The following is a 24,169-nucleotide window of genomic DNA, read 5'->3' as shown; positions in this document are numbered from 1 at the left end:
CTGGGCATTTGTACCTTTAAAACTTGCACAAATATTCTACCAAATTTTTTTTTTCATCCTTAGAAAGAGAAAGTTCGTTAAAACAGCAGAAATCATTAGTAACATTGCTATTAACTTGAAAAAAAATTCTTATCAGGAAAGACAGCACTTTTTTCCAAATTAAACTCCAATTGTATTTAAAGCAAGTAGCATTTTTTAAGAAGTTTCCAAACCACAAGATTTTCTAGATTGTTGTCATAGAGATAATAAGAAGTCCTTTCATCATTCTTTTTTTTCAGTCACTTCTTTTCTGAACACAGTCAATCAGAAGATCTAAAAAGGCTGTCAGTTTATTAACAGCTATCACATTCCAATACAACCAAGATGATTAAAGAAGCAGAAGCATCTCTAATATTCAATCTTTTAGAAGCAACAAACCACATCAATTGCACTCAACATTAACTCCTGGTGCACTTCAAATCATTTAAGAAATTCAAAACTGCCAATTTTCACATATGTAGGACGTATGTCCAGAATTAAAGATCTGCACATAATTACAATAATCAGATTTTCACTCTGGCAACAATGAAAGTCTAGTTTCCACAATTGAATAGGTAGTTAGCCTCAATGATTCCAAATTACATCAGAGCAATATCTTATTAACACAACACAGAACAGATAACATTATCAAAACAACACGTGCTTACAAAAACCCAGTAAATTAAGTCATCTTTTTGTTCTTTCTTCAAGTGTCTTTCCAAATAACTGTAAAAATACTGAATATAAATGAAAAAAAAATTAGTCTTCACAGCTAAGCAAGATTGTTGTGTGCATTCCTACACAAAATGTTTGTCAATTTATTTTGTCTTGCTCCTGTGAAGCACCTTGGGGCATTTTACTAAATTAAAGGGGCTATATAAATACAAGTTGTTGTTGTTGTTACGGTGGAGCTTCCCACAGCTTGTGAGCTCCGTTGCAGGTGATTTTCTGGCTACACTTCGATAGATAAGAATGGAACCAGGCGAGTGCAGTCCCACCCAGCTGGATGATGATGAGCCCAAGGAATATTCACACAGTTTTAATCGCTTCAAAACCAAAAACAAGACTCAAAGTATCTAAAAAATAATACAGGTGCAGTGTCCAGAATCCAAACCCTCGGGACCGAGGCCGTTCCAGATTCCACATTTTTCCGGACTTTGGATCATCTTTCTGATGTCACGAATCCAGAACCACCCGAGCCCAGGTTCGGGTAGTTCCAGATTTCGGAACATCAGAAAGTGGGGGGGGGGGTTACTCGCCGAGGAGCTGCTTTGGGCCACCGGCCCCGTCGATGAGGTCGTCGGGCAAGGCCCAGCCACCAAGGAGATGTTCGGGCGGGCCCGCCACCGAGGAAGTGTTCGCGTGGGGCCCCGCCACTGAGGAAGTGTTCGAGCAGGCCCTGCCGGCAAGGAGCTGTTCAGGCAGGCCCGCCAAAGAGGAGGTGATTGGGCGGGCCGGTGAGGAGACTCCAAGGTAAGGGCAGCGGCGGTGAGGCGAGGGGCGCTGAGGCGAGGCCCGAGGTCAGGCAGCGGCGGGACGTCGAGGTCAGCAGGGTCGGCGGGTCCAGATTCAGGAAAATTTAATCGATTCCGGACGACCCTGCCACCAATCGGTCCAGATTCCGGAACTCCGGATTTTGGATGCTGCACCTGTACACGTGTGTATACAAAAAGAGAGAAAATAATTAACAAACTTAAAACAGCATATGATTGTAGAAAGGACATTGGGGGAGACTTTCGCCTCCATTTTTTGCGGTTTTCTCGGCGGTACAGCTGTTTTTGTCGAGAGAAAGTGCCGGCAAAGGATTCCCCCTTACTTTTTAAATGGAACTGCCCACATCTCGAAATGACCGCTGGAGCAAACCGCCACTGTGCACCGCCGAGAGAATCGCCAGGGCGTAAGTTTTGCCTCAATGGAAGCCTGTGGAAGCCCAGATCACCTAGGGAACCGCCCAGTGGAAGTAGTCTGAAACAGGACGGTAGGTGAATACTCTGCAAAGAAAGGTAAGTTAAAGGTTCTTTATTTTTGTTTTTAATTGTAAAATGGCGATTAGCTGTAAAACTATCTTGGGAATGTTTTTTAACTTTTTTTTCAGTGAATTTAAAAAAAAAGTTTTCCCCCTCTCCCTAGGCCCAACCGCAGCCTTGGAGTAAATTTTAAAAAGAATTTTAAAAACCGCCCATTTCACCTAGTTTCGCCTTTAACCGCCGAGAAACCACCGAGAATATTGGTGCAAGATCCGTTTTCTTGCCAGACGGTATTTCTTACCTTTATTATGGAAATTTTCAATAGCGTTAGTTGCAGAACGTTAGCGGTATTTCTGGGCGGCAATCGGGCGGTGAGGGGCTTTAGGGAAAGTTTAGCCCATTGACTAAAATACTTCCAACATCAAAAACAAGACTACAGAGGTTAAACTACTTGTAGCTCATTTGTTAAACACTTGTAGGTCAGCAAACTTCTACACATTCACATCCACTTTCACACAGGGATGCTGAGGGAATGTTAGAGAACCCCTCGGCAATGCCTGCCGCATCCTTTTTTACTACTTGTACGGGTCTCATCACCACTTGGGGAGTTTGGTGCATGTCAGGAGGTTTTGGTTCTGGACCCAAGTTCACCCGCTCCCTGTCTCGGTCACGCTCATACTGGTTAAGAACCTCCACTAGTTCTCTCAAGTTTACCTCTTCCCATGAAGAATTACTGCTCTCGCTATCTAGTGAGTAAATGAGGTTGGTTTATATGGCATGCATCATGCCTTTCTTTTTCTTTAAGTGTTCCTCCAGCTTTTATGTTTTCTTCTGACAGTGTGTACGGTCTGTCGTATCTCGAACGCTACGTCGATTCCCATCTTGTTGTTTAAGGACCCCAATTAAGGCTCTAGTTTACTCCTCTACCCTTTTCTCCGACATTTTATTTAAACTCTCCTGCTCTTCTTTACATGTTACTAATTTCCTAACTTTATTTGCACTTTCAGTCAGAAGGTAATCTATGAATGCAGCCAACGTCCTATTGAAAGAGGTTTTCTGGTGTAATTGTTTTTTTAACCTCTAAATTTTGTTCCATCCTTATAATTATACACAATATTATAACCTCATGAATGAACACACTAATAGAATGCATGTGTAGTATGAAAATTAAGACAATACAGCTCAGAATACATAAGTCACTATTTACACAAACGTTTCCTCTGTTGGAGCAGTCAGCTTTATTCCTATTGCTGCCTGCAGATTCGCCCAGAATAGTCTCTGTTTGTTTTTGTCCTTTGGCCATTCTATGTATGTCTTCTTTGCCATAAGTGATTTCAGTTTATAGTATTTCGATGGGATTAGGTATTGAGGGATTGACTCCAAGACAATCAGCATCAAATTATCAGACCGGTCACTTAACACCTGGTGCTGTGCAAAGTAAAGTTCATAATGACACCAGTCACTCTGAATGAAGTTGGGTGATAAAACAAATATTGATTTGTAACTCTTCTCTATACAGTTGATTATGTTTTCAATAATACCTTTGCCTGGAATAAAGTGTCTTTCATGAAGACAGATTCGTAATGGGCTGCCCCTCTCTTCTAGATTTGGTAGCAGCTGCTCCTTCACCCAGCAAGAATCATGTTGGCTGTAGGACACAAAAGCATGATAGACCAATTTTTCAGCAACCTGGTGGGAGTCAGTCTTCATTGCTCTTCGTTTCATCTGGGCCCATTGCCAAGTCATCCTCAAATACCAAGGCAAGTCCAAAAAATGACACATCAGTCCAATTACAATTATTAGTACAATCATATTACCCAGTACAATTACCAGTATGAGAGTAGTGCTGCATGTCACTTCTGATAAGTGGAAGTGCTTCAACAAAGTTCCTTTAAGGTTATCTGGGTAGGCACACTGATAGGACTCTGGCCACCCAATCATCTCTATGTGACTGTTTTCCTTCATCCTGCTAAAGTCTCTCAGATGGCAGGTACATATAAATGGATTGGAGGCGGCATTCAACACAGTCAGCCTTTGGCAACTTTGAAGGAAACTGCTGGAAGGTTCATGAAATGAGTTTGCCTCGACAAACAAAATCTGAAGATTTCTGAAGTTGCTGCAGTCAGGCAGATTAACCAGTTTATTAGCGCCAAGGTATAATTCCTTCAACATGTCCAGGTTGTTCAGCTCTTTGGGAACACTATAAATATCATTTTTCTGCAGGTCAAGGATCGCTAGGCTGCTGGGTAAGCAAGTGAAAACCAAATCAGTAAGTCTGTTTGAGGATAGGTTCAGCTTTATCAAACTGTTGGTCCAAAGGCAATCTCTATTCTCATCAAGAGTGAGTTGGTTTTGACTCACATCCAAGTTCTTCAGGGATTTCATAGATCTGGTCATGGTACTCACTTTAAATAACCGATCCAGCTTATTCTGTTGTAAAATAAGAGTCTCCAACAAATTTAGGGATTGGCAGTCTTGAAATAAAAAATCACTGCTAAGTGAATTATCAGAAAAGTCCATGAATTTATAATTATTTCCTTTGATTGGACAAGTCATGAAGAGCAATTCTGAATTAGAAATTGTCAGATTTTCAATCATTAGCGTAGCAAAAAAATTGTATATAATTGTTGAAGAAAAATAGAATAATGTGATTTTTAATTGTCTGATAGTCAATGCTTTCAACGTTGTTTCCGAACACTGAAACGGGGAATTTATCATTTTATATAATGTCACATTAAAAAAACTGAGGCTTTTAACCGTGGAAGTCCAAATAGGCTTTGATATGCTTATTAAATCTTTCCAGTCCAGTGCTAAGTTTTGTAACAACAACTTACTGACTCTGGAGAATTTTCCCAATATTTTAAAACTGTTAATATAATGGCTGCATTCTTGGTAGCATTCAATGTTTGATAATTTTAAAGTATCAGATGTGTTGAAGGCATCATCCATGACCCTTTCAAGTAAATCCGCCTTGTTAGTAGATGGCAAAACAATGTGGAGTTTTGTTGTTCTCAATACCTGTAAGCTACCAGGGTCATACTCTGACAAAGTTTTTAGTCCGATTGAAATTTCCTGCAACTGTTTCCCTGAAATTTCTTTAAGATCATTTTTCTGTAACTTTATTGCTTTTCTACTTCCTAATCCTAAATATTCCAGGTCTTTCAGGAAGCTAAATGCTTTCCCAAGTGTCAGGCTAAGAAAATTATTATAAGAAATATCTAAATATTTGAGAGATGTAACATTATGTAAAAAGTGACATTCGATACTCGAAAGTTCATTCTTGGAAAGATCCAAACACTCCAGCTCTTGATTAGACCTGAAAAAATCACTTGATAAATTGCTGATCTTATTGGAGGACAAATTCAAACTTTTCAACCAGTGAAGAGAAGCAAAATCCTGGATATGAATCTCAGTGATGTTGTTTTGTGATAAATCCAATATTTGTGTGTGACTTGGTAGGTACTTTGGGACAGCAGACAGTGAGCAGGATGAGTTGTTTATGACAATGCCATTCTCTTCAGGAAACCACAAACTGTAGCACGTTTTAAGTATTAAAATCCAGACAAAGAAGGAGAGGATGTTGGCCATGGTAAGTTACTTTCCTGTATTTTCTTTTTCTTCAGCAGCTGAACACTTATGTATTTCTTAAGTGGAATCTATATAGAGCAATGAAAAAACTGAAACAAAGCAAAATATAAACAATATTAATATTGTGGCTTGAGCAAAGTTGACCTGAAAACAAAACTTGCCATCGAGTGACACGTTCCAAAATGGCAATTGCAAGAAATTTTCATTGATAAATGGTAACCAAAATATAGCAGCCAAACAGAACACATCTGCAATAATAATAGTTTCACATTTTTGAACCAACCCACTATACATTTCAAAACATTGAGAGAATTTAGTTGTAGAGTGTAGAACAGTAGTGGAAAATTGGGGTAATGATAGCAATGCAAAGTTAATCTCAGTGAGAAGACTCTGAAAGCTCTAGTGAACATACTTATGGTGAAGTCATTCTAATAAAGGGGCTGCACCTGATACCCTGGGGCTGAAATTCAGGGTCCGGATAAGGCCCGTTTCCAATGTTTTGCGGTGGCCATGTGGCGGAATCGAGTGGACGACGCGTTGCAGTCCATTGGCCGCCACGACCCAAATTCACCTCGGGGATTTTTCGGCCCGTCCCCACTTCCACCCCGCTGCTGCTGACGGCCACAAGTGCGTCATCAAAGCGCGCACCGTCGCAATCCCACACCTACACTTTAATCCGCCTCAAATTTAGGTAAAGAAATCCATGAGCCGCTGGACGGTGTCCCCGACAGCGTTTTCTGGCGGTGCACCTTCTCCTGCCTGCGTGCAGCCCAGCAGCACGGTGGCCCTTCAAGGGGAGGGTGCACTGCCACGGCCGCCATGTTGTTATCTTTGCCGGCCGACTTCCCGATCAACCGGTAAATTATTGCCCCCGAGTTCGGCCGGGCCGCCAACAGGCAGTTTGGCACCCACTCTTGGGTGCCAGACTGCTGGCCCGGCCGAAATCCTCCCTGGTGGCCCAGTGGCCAAAGCTAAAAAATCCCCGATACTCTCCCCTTTAACAGAGGGGAGAGAGCGTAGTGATGCACACGCGCTGTGATCTCACCACCGCTCCGCCACTGAGTGACAGCAGCGGAGACTCGATCCTGCCCCAACCTCCACTCCTCAGCCTGCCTTACCACTGCATCCAAAAAATTAAAAAGTGCCTAAAATCGATCCAAAGTCCGCCTCATCGCTCCCGGCGGAAAAACCAGGTAAGAAATAGTTTGTGCGCCAGCTTTCTGGAGTGCCTATATTTCAGCCTCCCCCCTGTCTTTTTTCCTTCTCAGGTGCTGATGGACAGGCTGTGAATTCCCAGCAGTTCCTCTTTATGTTTAAGATTGTCAGTTTTCTTTTATAGGGATCCGGCGTTCCCAACAAGAAGCAGCACTTGCAGGGAGTTAATCTCAGAAAGTTGCGGCCATGTAGTACGTGATTTATCATCAATTGATATCACAGGATGCGGGACTGCAATTTCGCATAACGCACAAGAGGTTTTCCCGAGTTGCAATCCCTGAAAGCGCTGTTCCTGCTGGGAACGCCGGATCAAACCGCCCGTTATATCTCTACAATTATGTCAGTTGGGCCTCATGCTGGTAGCAGTTCTGTAACCCTGCCGAAGTGACTGTAGATGCCACCTCAGGAGGCACTGAGTCCACAGCAGCTGCAACACCAAATGCCCTGCCACTGAAGCAGATTCTTCAGGGTTAGTAGCAGATCTTCTGTTTCCCTCGCAGTCACTTGTCAGCTATGCAATGATCCATCAGTACTATTCCTTTAACTATACAAAAATTACATCCACAACCAGCATGGACGGGTTCATGGCACACAAGGGGCAAATGCAGCAGCAAACCATATTAAATACATACACAGTTAATGTGCACAAATTTGAATTCACTGCTGCTGTGTTTTACTGTCTGTCTTTCTGTACAAATTAAAGGGACTGGAAATCCATTGCCCTTATGCCCTTATGGCACCCCCCCCCCCCACTGCTGTAAGTCCAACAGAAGTGCATAGGAAGGGGCAGAAACTATTTGGGGACATGGAAACACCAGGACTTGGCCTTCGTGACAGTTTCCATAAGCCTTGATTGGGGTGGAACCTCCATCCACCACACCTAAGGTCAGCTGCTTCAGAGGAGGATTGGCTCGGAGAAAGGGACTCGCAGCCCAGGGGTTCCTCAGTCCCAACATGGGAATGTGCTAACAGCCAATACCCCTGCAAGAGAAGAGGCATACTTGCCTGTCAGTCAGAAGCAGTGAGACCCACCTGGGAGTCCAGGCCAGGGTTATGGCCTGTACACCCAAAGATTTTCAAGAGTTGTTTGAAGTCAATGGAAAGGAGGGGCAGTTCCGCTACCTGTTTTGTGCCCCTGCTGAAGTTGAATTTAACCCCATCATAATTTTACACCAGGAGACATTTGGGGCAATATTAGCAAGTTTCTGGGAGGGGTGGGTATTGCATTATGTGGCCTCCTTCCACTGGAGTGCACCTGAGATGTCTCCCAATGGTACAGGCAATCTCTCAGATTATTACAATTAGGAGACCTCCTCAATCATGGAAAGTCTACCCCAGGCAAGCAGTGGAGGATTCCAGTGGACACTTTCTGGCACATATGCTGGGAATCCGCCTCACCCCACATGTATTTTTGGCACCAATGCATCAGTTATCCAAAAGCCAAAAAGCAAAACACATGAGGTACGTTGCAAAAACTAAACAAGGATGGGAAGTAGCAACTTTATGATTCTAGAAATGTTATAAAGAAATAAAAGTGTTTGATCGTATAGCTTACTGGGGTGATGGGACAATGTGACTCTCTCACACCTGTCTCCCTGCCTACAGCAGTTAGGTGTAAGTTGTGGGTGCCTTTCAACACTGTAGCAGTACACTGTAAATGGGCGTCAGTTAATTCCTTAAAACCATAAAAATCAAAGCAGCTGCCTCCTGAAAGGACTCCTTTAGATGCCAAGAAGATGATGGACTATCCCTGCATCTCTTCATGTATGTGGTGGCATAGCTCAATTACAATGTCCTGGTAAAACTTCGAAGTGTTTTTCTCCTCAACCATGTTCAGTTACATTAGAATGATTGCCTGGAGTAGTCCTGCTAAGATTCAGGAGCAGGCCAAATCCTTTGTGCTCCCAAGCTTCCTGCTCCTCCTCTCCAAGATATGCTTTGCAACAATGGTCACTGTGCCTATGCTCACAGTCAGACAATCCCTGTAATAATGGAAGCATTGTAGGTTCTTCAATAAGCTTCGGATATGTGGAATAACAGACAAAAGAGTTTTAACAAAGCTGGGTAATTTCATACCCCATGCCTGTCTGATCTTAATTCCCTGTTGTCTGGGAAGGCATCCCCACCCCATTCTGTGCCATCTGAACTACCATAGCAACATAGCCACATCGCTCTTTCTTTATCTGAATGAATATGTAAACCAATGGTGTCCAATAAGAATTGATGACTAGCCACAGATGTGGCTACAGTGGCAACATTAAAGGCACATGTACTAACTTTAGTCGAAAACGCTTTACATACACTCGCACAATACAAGGTAAATATACTTCACATATTTATATTTCCTTAACAAACATCTACTACCATTCAGTAAACAGTAAGGCTCTCACAAGGATTAAAAAACACTTGGATACTCTGCTTTTCCTCTTATCATTTTGTACATTGTATGAATGAGTATTGATCAAACGCCTAACAGCGGTGTCTATTATTCATTTTTTATTTACGAATCACAAATACAATTAGCCACATTTGGAATCCCAATTACCTACATGTGACTAGTTCAGCTTCCGTACACACACCGAGAATTGGATAGGTGACATATTGGCAGTACTCATGCTGCATTGGGAAGTAGCGAGTACTTAAAGTGCTCCTCTTTCTATAGCCTTAAAGGTCCCGCAGTATGGTGTCCTGGGGGCTAAAATTCAGGGTCCGGATAAGGCCCGTTACCATCGTTTTGCGACGGAATCGAGTGGCCGCCACATTGCAGTCGATTGGCCGCCACGACCCATATTTAGTGCAGGAGTTTTTGGGGCGGTGTCCACTTCCGCTCAAAACCCCAGACTTCCGCTGCGGCCGCAATGAAGTCATTAGAGTGCGCACCGCTGCCGCTCCGCCATGCCACCTATTTTCAGTATAAAAAAGTCTGTTATTTCCCCACCAGCTTTTTGGTCAGTGCACTTTTGCCAGCCTGCTCGAGAGCGCCAGAAGAGAAGAACGGAGGTTTGGTGTGATCGGGTTTTTCTGTGCAAACTTTGTCAGATTTCTCTGTAGGGATTTGCTAATCCTGCAGCGGACCTTTGAGAACTTTGAGAGTTTAGAACACTTTTTCACTCTCACTGATTAGTCGTGGCCTGTGGGCCTCATTCTCTGCTCCACAGAGGCCTGCTTGTGAGGGTCCAGCCTGCAGACAGAATGGGCTCAGTGTTGGCAGGGCAACACCTTGTGCACATTGCGAGAGGCAGGGCGGCATGCAGGTGAAGGCGGCGCCATCAGCAAAGGGTCGAAAGGCAGTGGGCAAGGGAAGCAGCAGCCATGGCTGCCCAACAGGGAGAAGGGCTTGCAGAAGGCCACAGACCTCCATGTATAGAGGGTGACCAGGAGGGAGATAGCGTGAGGAGGAGGGTCAGGTACGCTGACCCCCGCACCACATACTGGGCCAGGAGCCTTACCGACAATGGCCTGCAGAGGCTGAGGAACATCAGCTGGAACAGGGAGAAGGTGATCAGCCAGCTGCCATCAGAGGGGCCCAGCAGAGACCTGGGGGAAGGAGGCCCTACCGTCAAAAGGTCTACCAATGCCAGTTCTTCTTCCTGGAGCTCAGTGATGAGTAATACTTGCGAAGGCTGAGATTTAGAAATGACGTGCTGAGGGAGCTCTGCAATGTCCTGCACCAAGATCTGCAGCCTCACACGTGGCTGAGGACAGCTCTCACTGTTGAGACCAAGGTCACCATAGTTCTCAACTTTTACGCGACGGGTTCTTTCCAGTCGGCAACTGCAGACATATCCAACATATCCCAATTCTCGGCCCATCGTTCCATCCGGCAGGTGACTGATGCTCTGTATAAGAGAAGAGTCCAATATATTTCCTTGCCGATGACCATGGAGAAGCAGGTGGAGTGGCAGGCCGGATTTGTTTGGATTGCAGGGTTCCCCAGGGTGCAGAATGCCATTGACTGCACACATGTTGGCCAGAGGGCACAACTGAACCATCCCGAACTGTTTATGAACAGAAAGGGATTCCACTCCCTGAATGTGCAGCTGGTGTGTGACCGCCAGTGTAGATCCTGGCAGTTGATGCCAGGTATCCAGGCAGCAGCCACGATTCGTTCATCCTATGCCAGAGCAGTGTGCCCGCCGTCTTCAGCAGACCAAACTAGGATTGTGGATGGCTACTTGGGGACAAGGGATATCCCCTGCTCACTCCCCTTTGGAACCCCAGGACTACGGGCGAACATGCCTATAACGAAGCTCGTTCTGGCACCAGGTGCATCATCGAGCACTGAAGCGGGATCCTCAAACAGAAGTTCTGTTGCCTGGACCGCTCAGGTGGCGCATTGCAGTAGTCTCCTGAACGGGTCTCCATATTCGTGGTGGTCTGCTGCATGCTGCACAATCTGGCTCTCATGAGGGGCCAGCCGCTGGAGGTAGAGCCAGCAGTACCACCTGAAGAGGAGGCACAGCAGCAGCAGGAGGAGGAGGACCAGGATCCCCATCGCCTCCCACCCAGAAGACGTTGCCACTATCCCAACCCTGCAAGGGAGGTGCAGATATCGAAACATAGAAACATAGAAACATAGAAAATAGGTGCAGGAGTAGGCCATTCGGCCCTTCTAGCCTGCACCGCCATTCAATGAGTTCATGGCTGAACATTCAACTTCAGTACCCCATTCCTGCTTTCTCACCATACCCCTTGATCCCCCTAGTAGTAAGGACCTCATCTAACTCCTTTTTGAATATATTTAGTGAATTGGCCTCAACAACTTTCTGTGGTAGAGAATTCCACAGGTTCACCACCCTCTGGGTGAAGAAGTTCCTCCGCATCTCGGTCCTAAATGGCTTAGCCCTTATCCTTAGACTGTGACCTCTGGTTCTGGACTTCCCCAACATTGGGAACATTCTTCCTGCATCTAACCTGTCTAACCCCATCAGAATTTTAAATGTTTCTATGAGGTCCCCTCTCATTCTTCTGAACTCCAGTGAATACAAGCCCAATTGATCCAGTCTTTCTTGATAGGTCAGTCCCGCCATCCCGGGAATCAGTCTGGTGAACCTTCGCTGCACTCCTCAATAGCAAGAATGTCCTTCCTCAAGTGAGGAGACCAAAACTGTACACAATACTCCAGGTGTGGCCTCACCAAGGCCCTGTACAACTGTAGCAACACCTCCCTGCCCCTGTACTCAAATCCCCTTGCGATGAAGGCCAACATGCCATTTGCTTTCTTAACCGCCTGCTGCACCTGCATGCCAACCTTCAATGACTGATGTACCATGACACCCAGGTCTCTTTGCACCTCCCCTTTTCCTAATCTGTCACCATTCAGATAATAGTCTGTCTCTCTCTTTTTACCACCAAAGTGGATAACCTCACATTTATCCACATTATACTTCATCTGCCATGCATTTGCCCACTCACCTAACCTATCCAAGTCGCTCTGCAGCCTCACAGCATCCTCCTCGCAGCTCACACTGCCACCCAACTTAGTGTCATCCGCAAATTTGGAGATACTACATTTAATCCCCTCATCTAAATCATTAATGTACAGTGTAAACAGCTGGGGCCCCAGCACAGAACCTTGCGGTACTCCACTAGTCACTGCCTGCCATTCTGAAAAGTACCCATTTACTCTTACTCTTTGCTTCCTGTCTGACAGCCAGTTCTCAATCCATGTCAGCACACTACCCCCAATCCCATGTGCTCTAACTTTGCACATCAATCTCTTGTGTGGGACCTTGTCGAACGCCTTCTGAAAGTCCAAATATACCACATCAACTGGTTCTCCCTTGTCCACTCTACTGGAAACATCCTCAATATGTCTGATTAGTGTTCGATTCAGGTAATTTCATCCCCACATGACCCTTCAGCTTCTATTTTCCATGGCCATCCCAATGAGTGCCTTCATACATAATTGCCCACTGTCACATTATACACCTGCCCAGATATAGTTGCAAAAAATAAAGATTTATGACATCATCCAAATCAGTGCAAAAAAACTAACACAACAAAAAGCAGTGCAAAAAACTTACACAAAAATGTTATTTCTCACCCTTGTACATTTCCTTATAACTCCTCTTGCACATGCCTAATCGACAACTGCACCTCAGCTTCTCCCCTGTGGCTGCCTCATGGGTCTGGGAAGGCTGTTGTGTGTCATGTATGTACATGCTGCTTGTAGCCACCAGATGGTGTCATTGTTGGAGGCCACTGAGCAGCACGCACATGGTGCTGCTCTGGTATAAAAGGCCAGCCATTTTGTGAGTCAGGCGCTTTGGGCTGTAATAAAGCAGAACAAGGTTGTACCTTGTTCAGTTAAACAGTACCTTTAATGCATACATAACACTGTTTCCAGCGGAGTGACAGGTCTGGGGCCAGGAATGCTGTGATCCTGAAGGAGCAGATCATCCGCAAACTGGTCCGAGGAGCCTGCATCACTCACCAGGGGTGGCACATTACCACCTACACCAACCGGATGGAGCTCAGGTCGGGGCTGTGTGGCCACACTGGAAGGACCCCCATGGCATGTGGTGGACACAGCTGCTGAAGGCAACACAGCGGTGTTGGGTGGCATCGAGCTGAGACTGCATGAGAGCAGCCAGAGTCTCAAAGCCAGCAGACATGGCAGCAGTTTGACGCTCCATGGCAGCAGTTTGAAGCTCCGTGGCCTGTTGCCCAGAGTGCATAAGAGCATTCTGCCCTTCCAGGGCTGCGGCCATCCTCTCCAATCCAGCACCGATGCGCTGCATCCCTCGCGTCTGTGCTGCAATGGCAGCTGTCACATCACTGACAGGTTGCGGCATCACAGCTGAATCCACACGGAAAATCTGGGAGTCCACCATCGCCTGCACACTGGCAATGTTGGGCTCCATGGAGTGCGCAGAGCTGTCGACTATGCGGGAGGCCGACTCCTCCACACTCCTGACCACTTCCGACAGACTCTCTGGCACCCTTCCCAGTGCCCCCAATGTCTGGGAATGCCTGGCCTCCACTCTTGTCTCGTAAACTGCAACATCGATGGTCTCTTCTGAGTCCTCCTCAGCAGAGCTCCGGTGCAGACTCGCCCCCAGAGAGATGGCACCTGAGGTTGTCTAGCCCCGCCACCATGCTGCAGCCCTTTAGGCCCTGGTGCAACACCGAGTGTAGATTCCTAAAATATTTGCAGGAGATCGGACCGCCTGGTATCTGAGCTGGCGCGTGTGGGTGGAAGCAGTGACGTGGTGATGCCAGCAGCGTGGTCGTCTTCCTCATCACTGAGGTCCCCAAAAGAAGGAGTGCGCTAGAGGGGGTCAGCAAGGCTGGAGCCCTCAATGTCCTCGATGCTGTCATTAGGCATTTCGGAACTGATGTCCTCAAGCGTGTCATCGAGGCCTGGCACCAGTCGGACAGGTGGTGCCTCTCTGTCTCCTATGCAGCCACTCGGTCCCAGGGTTGTCTCCAGGCCCGGCACTGGTCTGACAGATGGTGCCTCTCTGTGTCCTCGGCTGCCACTCGGCCTCTTATCTGCATGTATAAATGGGAGAAGGGCTGCCGTGAAGGGAGGTGGGTGATTGCCGCATGGAGGCTGCAACTAGCAGACTTTTAGAAGGAAAGGCATAGTAGGCGCTGGCACATTCAGGGAGAGAAAGCATTAATGGAGGGCCTTCACTTATCCACTTTCAGGGAGAGATAGCATTAAAGGATGCTGCCCACATCGGCATCGCCAGGACCGGAGGCCACAGCGGACATCTCATCTGCAAGCATAAATGGAAGAAGGGCTGCCATGAAGGGAAGGTGGGGGATTGACACATGGAGGCTACAACTAGCACTCAGGGAAAGAGAGCATTAAAGGAGGGCTTCACTTACCTACATCGACATCAGCAGTACCGGTGGCCACAGGGAAGGCAGCATGTCTGCCGACGAGTGCCTCGACCCTCTCCTTCTGCATCCCAGAGTATTTAAGGAAATGGCCCTAGAAATAGTGGATGCATTGGTGATCATTTTCCAACAGTTTATCGACTCTGGATCAGTTCCTATGGACTGGAGGGTAGCTAATGTAACACCACTTTTAAAAAAGGAGGGACGAAGAAAACGGGTAATTATAGACCGGTTAGCCTGGCATCAGTAGTGGGGAAAATGTTGGAATCAATTATTAAAGATGAAATAGCAGCACATTTGGAAAGCAATGACAGGATTGGTCCAAGTCAGCGTGGATTTATTAAAGGGAAATCATGCTTGACAAATCTTCTGGAATTTTTTGAGGATGTAACTAGCAGAGCGGACAAGGGAGAACCAGTGGATGTGGTGTATTTGGACTTTCAAAAGGCTTTTGACAAGGTCCCACGCAAGAGATTGGTGTGCAACATCAAAGCGCATGGTATTGAGGGTAATGTACTGACGTGGATAGAGAACTGGTTGGCAGACAGGAAGAAGAGAGTCGGGATAAACGGGTCCTTTTCAGAATGGCAGGCAGTGACTAGTGGGGTGCTGCAGGGCTCAGTGCTGGGACCCCAGCTCTGTACAATATACATTAATGATTTAGATGAAGGAATTGAGTGTACTATCTCCAAGTTTTCAGATGACACTAAGCTGGGTGGTGGTGTGAGCTGTGAGGAGGACGCTAAGAGGCTGCAGGGTGACTTGGGCAGGTTAGGTGAGTGGGCAAATGCATGGCAGATGCAGTATAATGTGGATAAAAGTGAGGTTATCCATTTTGGGGGAAAAAACACGAAGGCAGAATATTATCTGAATGACGGCAGATTAGGAAAAGGGGAGGTGCAACGAGACCTGGGTTTCATGGTTCATCAGTCATTGAAAGTTGGCATACAGGTACAGCAGGCGGTGAAGAAGGCAAATGGTATGTTGGCCTTCATAGCTAGGGGATTTGAGTATAGGAGCAGGGAGGTCTTACTGTCGTTGTACAGGGCCTTAGTGAGGCTTCACTTGGAATATTGTGTTCAGTTTTGGTCTCCTAATCTGAGGAAGGATGTTCTTGCTATTGAGGGAATGCAGCGAAGGTTCACCAGACTGATTCCAGGGATGGCTGGACTGTCATATGAGGAGCAACTGGATCAACTGGGCCTTTAATCACTGGAGTTTAGAAGGATGAGAGGGGATCTCATAGAAACGTATAAGATTATGATGGGACTGGACAGCTTAGATACGGGAAGAATGTTCCCAATGTTGGGGAAGTCCAGAACCAGGGGACATAGTCTTAGGATAAGGGGTAGGCCATTTCGGACTGAGATGAGGAGAAACTTCTTCACTCAGAGAGTTGTTAACCTGTGGAATTCCCTGCCGCAGAGAGTTGTTGATGCCAGTTCATTGGATATATTCAAGAGGGAGTTAGATATGGCCCTTACGGCTAAGGGATCAAGAGGCATGGAGAGAAAGCAGGAAAGGGGTACTGAGAGAATGATCAGCCATGATCTTATTGAATGGCGGTGCAGGCTCGAAGGGCCAAATGGCCTACTCCTGCAACTATTTTCTATGTTTCTATGTTTCATGAGTGTGAGAATTTGGACGTCGGGCTCGCCACAATCAGTCCTCCTTTGCTCCATCCTGTTGTGTGCAGTTTTGGCTGCAAAACATAGAATGGTTGGTGAGTACCACTGTGATGACGCATCACTGCAATTCGAACAAAGGGATCCCCATTAAGTTCAGTTGATTTGAATTGTGGAGCGGAAAAACCGACGTTCCTGACACAGGTATTGTGAGATCCTTGTATGGAGTGTAGCTTAGGAATCCCTGTGGATGGGTTTCCTGAAAGAGATGCTCAATGATGGCCTGTGGACGGGGTTTCTTACGGTACCTTTAACATAGTAAAACGTCGCAAGCTGCTTCCAGGAACTTCATCAAACAAAACAGCTCTTACCAACTATTCACATGAACACATCAGGAGAACAGACATTTGTGTGAGAATTGCACATTGTGCCTGTTTGTACATATTCACAATAGATGAGTCACTGTGTCATTCAGGAAACAGCAAGAATCTGTGTTCACACCTACGTAGCCATTCATCATCATAGGCAATCCCTCGGAATCGTGGAAGACTTGCTTCCACTCTTAACATGAGTTCCAATACGAGAACCACAGTCTCTGTCACAGGTGGGACAGATAGTCATTGAGGGATGGGGCGGTGGGACTGGTTTTCCGCATGCGCCGTCCGCTGCCTGCGCTTGATTTCTGCATGCTCTCGGCGATGAGACTCGAGGAGCTCAGCGCACTCCTGGATGCACTTCCTCCACGTCTTTGACCAAGGACTCCCTGGTGTCAGTGGGGATGTTGCACTTTATCAGGGAGGCTTTGAGTGAGGATGTCCTTGTAACGTTTCCGCTGCCCACCATTGGCTCGTTTGCCGTGAAGGAGTTCCAAGTAGAGCGCTTGCTTTGGGAGTCTCATGTCTGGCGGACTATGTGACCTGCCCAGCGGAGCTGATCAAGTGTGGTCAGTGCTTCAATGCTGGGGATGTTGGCCTAGTCGAGGTCGCAAATGTTTGTGCGTCTGTCCTCCCAGGGGATTTGTAGGATCTTGCGGGTACATTGTTGGTGGTATTTCTCCAGCTACTTGAGGTGTCTACTATACATGGTCCATGTTTCTGAGTCATACAGGAAGGCTGGCATTACTACAGCTCTGTAGACCATGAGCTTGGTGACAGTTTTGAGGGACTGATCTTTCAAATATTCTTTTCCTCAGGTGGCTGAAGGTTGCACTGGCGCACTGGAGGCGGTGTTGAATCTCGTTGTCAATGCCTGCTCTTGTTGATAGGAGGCTTCGAGATAAGAGAAGTGGTCCACGTTGTCCAGGGCCATGCCATGGATCTTGATGACTGGGGGGGCAGTGCTGTGCGGCAAACACAGGCTGGTGGAGAACCTTTGTCTTACAGATGTTTAGCGTAAGGTCCATGCTTTTGTAAGCCTCAGTTAATACGTCGACTATGTTCTGGAGTTCAACCTCTGTGTGTGAGCAGACGCAGGCGTCGTCTGCGTACTGTAGCTCGACGACAGAGGTTGGGGTGGCCTTGGATCTGGCCTGGAGATGGCGAAGGTTGAACAGGTTCCCACTGGTTCTGTAGTTTAGATCCACTCCAGCAGGGAGCTTGTTGACTGTGAGGTGGAGCATGGCAGCGAGGAAGATGGAGAAGAGGGTTGGGGTGATGACGCAGCCCTGCTTGCCCTCTGTCCGGGCGTGGATTGGGTCTGTGATGGATCCGTTGGTAAGGATCATGGCCTGCATGTCGTCGTGGAGCAGACGGAGGATGGTGATGTACTTTTGGGGGCATCCGAAATGGAGGAGGACGCTCCATAGACCCTCGCGGTTGACAGTGTCAAAGGCCTTTGTAAGGTCGAAGAAGGCCATGTATAAGGGCTGGCGCTGTTCCCTGCATTTTTCCTGCAGCTGTCGTGCTGCAAAAATCATGTCCGTTGTGCCCGTAAGGGACTAAATCCTCACTGCGACTCTGGGCCACAGGGAGAAGACGGTTGAGGAGGACTCTAGCGATGACTTTCCCAGTGGCTGACAGCAGGGAGATTCCTTTGACGTTGCCGCAGTCGGATGTCCCCTTTTTTAAAGATGGTCACGATCACTGCATCTCTGAGATCTCCTGGCATGCTCTCCTGCCTCCAGATGAGAGAGATTAGATCATGTATTCGTGCCAGCAGTACCTCTCCACCATACTTCAGTGCCTCAGCAGGGATTCCATCCGCTCCCGTTGCCTTATTGTTTTTGAGCTATCTTATGGCTTTTCCTACCTCGTGCAGTGCTGGGGTTTTACTGAGGTGGTGGTGGTATGCTGCGGAATGGAGTTGAGAACATGTGAGTCAAAGGCAGAGTCTCGATTGAGGAGAGCTTTGAAGTGCTTCTTCCAGCGGGCCATGACTGCCTCGGTGTCCTTTATGAGTGTCTCCCCATTCTTGGCCATCAGTGAGGTGGGGCCTTGGGTGTTTGGACTGAAGGTGGCCTTGATTGCGATGAAGAATCCTCGCACATCATTGCTGTCGACCAGCTGCTGTATCTCCTGTGCTTTCTCCATCCACCACCTGTTCTTTAAGTCCTGGTTTTTTTGTGGAACTCGGCCTTGAGCCGCCTGTAATGCTGCTTTGCTGTTCCGAGTTGGGTTGTTGTTTAAGGCTCAGAAATGCCCTGCGCTTACGATCTATTAGTTCTGGAATCTTGTTCGAACTGCTGTGACGTTAACATGCTGTCTAAGTAGCCAATCTAAAGGCAGAATTCTCAGACAGCGAACAAGTTTCAACACTTTTTGGGCTGAGCAGAAAACCCTCATGATCTCTAGCGAAGGATACTAATGCTGATACCCCCCAGTATTCAGTGATATCTGGAAGATTTGCAGGAAAGTTCCTGCAATTTCCTTCCTTAGTTCCTTAAGGATCCTCAGATGCAATATAGCCAGCCCCTGAGATTTATTTATCTTAAGTTTGCACAACTGTTCAGCAACCATGCTCGTAGTAATGCGAATAGTATGACAATTTACATCAACAACAACCTCTACTTCAATTTTCAGATCAATTAAGTTACCTGTCTCCTCCTTGGGAAAAATAATATTTACATATCTGCAGCCTGTTTAGCATCAGTTGTCATTTAATATTGCAATATAGTCTCATCGCCGAGAGCATGCAGAAATCAAACGCAGACAGCGGAAAGAGCGTACGGCAAACCTGTCCCATCTACCCCTTCCCTCAATGACTATCTGTCCCACCTGTGACAAAGACTGTGGTTCTTGTATTGGACTGTACAGCCACCTAAGAACTCATGTTAAGAGTGGAAGCAAGTCTTCCTCGATTCTGAGGGACTGCCTATGATGATGATGATGATGATGATGATGAAGAATCAGAAATGAGTGCACAAGTGTGTCCCTTAAGTGCAGCTGTAACTGAGATGAGAGGGAGCCTCCATTGTGCAAACCAACACATATATAGGCCTCAACAATGAAATGTTGCTTCAGTGACTGCACAGTGAAGGTGGGAAATAAGAGAAGGATAAAGGAAAGGCTCGCAGCTGGATGGTAAGAAGTTGGTGGAACAGGTACTCACTTTCATCAGATGGATGATTCGTTCAGCCGGTTTCTGCACTGTGTGGTGGTGTGGTTATGAATGGAGGTCCCCGAGACCTCCACAGCAATCTCCCTCCAAGCATTTGTAAACACCTCGCGAGTGGGTCTTCCCGTGTCTGGGTACAGGACTCGCCTCCTTCCCTCGACAGCCTGCATCAGGGTCTCCAGCTCGGTGTCGGAAAATCGGCTTGCCCTTCTTGATCCAGCAGTACCAGCCAATCAGGGATAGTGGATGCATTGGTTGTAATTTACCAAAATTTCCTGGATTCTGGGGAGGTCCCATCAGATTGGAAAACTGCAAATGTAACACCCCTATTTAAAAAAGGAGGCAGACAAAAAGCAGGAAACTATTGACCAGTTAGTCTAACATCTGTTGTTGGGAAAATGCTGGAGTCCATTCATCATAGGGAGTCCCTCGGGATCGAGGAAGACTTGCTTCCACTCTCAGCATGAGTTCTTAGGTGGCTGTACCTGTCACAGTTTCTGTCACAGGTGGGACAGATTGTCATCGAGGGAAAGGGTGGGCAGGGAGCCTGGTTTGCCGCACGCTCCTTCCGCTGCCTGCGATTGATTTCTGCATGCTCTCGGCGATGATACTCGAGGAGTTCAGCTACCTTCCGGATGCACTTCCTCGACTTAGGGTGGTCTATGGCCAAGGACTCCTAGGTGTCAGTAGGGATGTTGCACTTTATCAGGGAGGCTTTGAGAGTGTCCTTGTAATGTTTCCTCTGCCTGCCTTTGGCTCGTTTGCCGTGGACGAGTTCCGAGTAGAGCGCTTGCTTTGGGAGTCTCGTGTCTGACATGCGAACGATGTGGCCTGCCCAGCGGAGCTGATCAAGTGTGGTCAGTGCTTCAATGCTGGGGATGTTGGCCTGGATGAGGACGCTAATGTTTGTGCCATTATTAAGGAAGCAGCAGCGGGAAATTTGGAAAAGCATGATTCAATCAAGCAGAGTCAGCATGGTTTTATGAAAGGGAAATCATGTTTGACAAATTTGCTGGAGTTCTTTGAGGATGTAATGAGCAGGGTGGATACAGGGAAACCAGTGAATGTGATGTATTTGGATTTCCAGAGGCATTTATCAAGGTCTGCATAAAAGGTTACTGCACAAGATAAAAGTTCACAGGATTGGGGGTAATATATTAGCATGAATAGAGGATTGGCTAATCAACAGAAAACAAAGCGTAGGAAATAAATGGTTCATTCTCAGGTTGGCAATCATTAACATAAGAACATAAGAATATAAGAAATAGTAGCAGGAGTAGGCCATATGGCCCCTCGAGCCTGTTCCTCCATTCAATATGATCATGGCTTAAAGTAAAAGCTACAGATAGTAAAAGCTTTTACAGATATATAAAACGGAAAAGAGTGACTAAAGTAAATGTTGGTCCCTTAGAAGATGAGAAGGGGGATTTAATAATGGGAAATGTGGAAATAGCTGAGACCTTAAATAATTATTTTGCTTCGGTCTTCACAGTGGAAGACACACAAACCATGCCAAAAATTGCTGGTCACAGGAATGTGGGAAGGGAGGACCTTGAGACAATCACTATCACTAGGGGGGGTAGTGCTGGACAGGCTAATGGGACTCAAGGTAGACAAGTCCCCTGGTCCTGATGCAATGCATCCCAGGGTATTAAAAGAGATGGCAGAAGTTATAGCAGATGCATTAGTTATAATCTACCAAAATTCTCTGGACTCTGGGGAGGTACCAGCAGATTGGAAAGCAGCTAATGTAACGCCTCTGTTTAAAAAGGGGGGCAGACAAAAGGCAGGTAACTATAGGCCGGTTAGTTTAACATCTGTAGTGGGGAAAATGTTTGAAACTATCATTAAGGAAGAAATAGCGGGACATCGAGATAGGAATAGTGTAATCAAGCAGTCGCAACATGGATTCATGAAGGGGAAATCATGTTTAACTAATTTACTGGAATTCTTTGAAGATATACTGAGCATGGTGGATAGAGGTTTACCGATGGATGTGGTGTATTTAGATTTCCAAAAGGCATTCGATAAGGTGCCACACAAAAGGTTACTGCAGAAGATAAAGGTTCGCGGAGTCAGAGGAAATGTATTAGCATGGATAGAGAATTGGCTGGCGAACAGAAAGCAGAGAGTCGGGATAAATGGGTCCTTTTCGGGTTGGAAATCAGTGGTTAGTGGTGTGCCACAGGGATCAGTGCTGGGACCACAACAGTTTACAATATACATAGATGACCTGGAAGAGGGGACAGAGTGTAGTGTAACAAAATTTGCAGATGACACAAAGATTAGTGGGAAAGCGGGTTGTGTAGAGGACACAGAGAGGCTGCAAAGAGATTTAGATAGGTTAAGCGAATGGGCTAAGGTTTGGCAGATGGAATACAATGTCGGAAAGTGTGAGGTCATCCACCTTGGAAAAAAAAACAGTAAAAGGGAATATTATTTGAATGGGGAGAAATTACAACATACTGTGGTGCAGAGGGACCAGGGGGTCCTTGTGCATGAAACTCTTTTTGGAGTTTATCTGGAAAACATAAAACATTAATCGGTGCCACCCGACCTGGATGACACACCAGACATTTACAAGGCTCCTTTTTTTTTTTCTTTTTTGTGTTTTTTTTTGTGTTTTTCGTTTTTTTTTGGGCACTAAAATCAAATTTTTTCCTCCAGTGCCCCCTATAAAAGGGGGAGGGGGACACTAAAAGCACCGGCAATTAAAACAAATTAAACTTTAAAACGTAAAATCAAATTAAAATTTGGTTGCCGGGCGTGATGATGCACTCCAGTCCCTCCGGTGCCCACCTCTCGCGGAAGGCCGCGAGCGTACCGGTGGACACCCCGCGTGCTCCATCTCCAAGGACACCCTGGACTGGATGGAAGAGCGGAAGAGAGGCAGGCAGTCAGGTTGAACGACCCCCTCGACCGCCCGCTGCCTGGACCGGCTGATGGCACCCTTGGCCGTGCCCAGGAGCAGTCCTACGAGGAGGCCCTCGGACCTACCCGCTCCCCTCCGCACAGGGTGCCCAAAGATCAGGAGAGTGGGACTGAAGTGCAGCCAGAATTTCAGGAGCAGCCCCTTCAAATAATGGAACAGGGGCTGCAACCTCGTGCACTCAATAAAAACATGGAACACGGACTCCTCCAGACCGCAGAAATTGCAGGCGGCCTGGGAGTCCGTGAACCGGCTTAAAAATTTGTTGCACGGCACTGCTCCGTGCACCACCCTCCAGGCCAAGTCCCCGATGAATAGTGGGAGGACTCCCGCATAGAGTGCCCTCCATCGGGGACCCCCGTCTCCTCCGGACGGCAAGATGGTCCTTGTGCATGAAACTCTTGAGTTTACCTGAAAATAAACAAACATTAAACCGTGCCACCCGCCTGGGTGACACAGCAGACATTTTCAAGGCCCCTTTTTTTTTTTCCTTTTTTTGGGTTTTTTTTTTTGGGGCGCTAAAATCAAATTTTTTCCAGTGCCCCCTATAAAAGGGGAGGGGGACACTAAAAGCACCGGCAATGAAAACAAATTAAACCTTAAAACATAAAATCAAATTAAAATTTGGTTGCCGGGCGTGATGATGCACTCCAGTCCCTCCGGTGCCCACCTCTCGCGGAAGGCCGCGAGCGTACCGGTGGACACCGCGTGCTCCATCTCCAAGGACACCCTGGACCGGATGTAAGAGCGGAAGAGAGGCAGGCAGTCAGGTTGAACGATCCCCTCGACCGCCCGCTGCCTGGACCAGCTGATGGCACCCTTGGCCATGCCCAGGAGCAGTCCTACGAGGAGGCCTTCGGACCTACCCGCTCCCCTCCGCCCAAAGATCAGGAGAGTGGGACTGAAGTGCAGCCAGAATTTCAGGAGCAGCCCCTTCAAATAATAAAACAGGGGCTGCAACCTTGTGCATTCCATAAAAACATGGAACACGGACTCTTCCAGACCGCAGAAATTGCAGGCGGCCTGGGAGTCCGTGAACCGGCTTAAAAATTTGTTGCATGGCACTGCTCCGTGCACCACCCTCCAGGCCAAGTCCCCGATAAATAGTGGGAGGACCCCTGCGTAGAGTGCCCTCCATCGGGGACCCCCGCCTCCTCCGGACGGCAAGATGGTCCTTGTGCATGAATCCCAAAAAGTTAGTTTGCAGGTGCAGCAGGTAATCAGGAAGGCGAATGGAATGTTGGCCTTCATTGCGAGAGGGATGGAGTACAAAAGCAGGGAGTATAGAGTATTGGTGAGGCCGCACCTGGAGTACCTTACTTAAGGAAGGATATACTAGCTTTGGAGGGGGTACAGAGACGATTCACTCGGCTGATTCCGGAGATGAGGGGATTACCTTATGATGATAGATTGAGTAGACTGGG

The 24,169-nt window shown here is 47.0% G+C and overlaps 1 protein-coding gene and 1 long non-coding RNA gene across 3 annotated transcripts in view; both read right to left on the bottom strand.

Moving 5' to 3' along the window:
- LOC139232849 (uncharacterized) overlaps positions 1 to 24,169 on the bottom strand; it is an 84,378-nt gene that overhangs the window by 25,070 nt on the left and 35,139 nt on the right. The gene's annotated exons all lie outside the window — the stretch shown is intronic.
- On the bottom strand, positions 329 to 19,857 carry LOC139232836 (toll-like receptor 1). Of its 2 annotated transcripts, XR_011588083.1 has the most exons (3): positions 19,811 to 19,857; positions 1,835 to 5,662; positions 329 to 755 (listed from the first exon to the last, which is right to left on the bottom strand). XR_011588083.1 is itself a non-coding variant. In XM_070863331.1 (2 exons), the coding sequence occupies exon 2, from the start codon at positions 5,571 to 5,573 to the stop codon at positions 3,189 to 3,191; it is 2,385 nt and encodes a 794-aa protein (XP_070719432.1). In that variant the 5' UTR covers positions 5,574 to 5,662; positions 19,811 to 19,857; the 3' UTR covers positions 329 to 3,188. The 2 variants fall into 2 exon arrangements, 1 of the variants encoding a protein (XP_070719432.1); XM_070863331.1 differs by having other exon boundaries at positions 329 to 5,662.

This window comes from Pristiophorus japonicus, chromosome 2, assembly GCF_044704955.1.
Source record: "Pristiophorus japonicus isolate sPriJap1 chromosome 2, sPriJap1.hap1, whole genome shotgun sequence".
Lineage (NCBI taxonomy): Eukaryota > Metazoa > Chordata > Chondrichthyes > Pristiophoridae > Pristiophorus > Pristiophorus japonicus.
The sequence above is the reverse complement of the archived record's forward strand: the minus strand, read 5'-3'. Positions and strand labels throughout refer to the sequence as shown.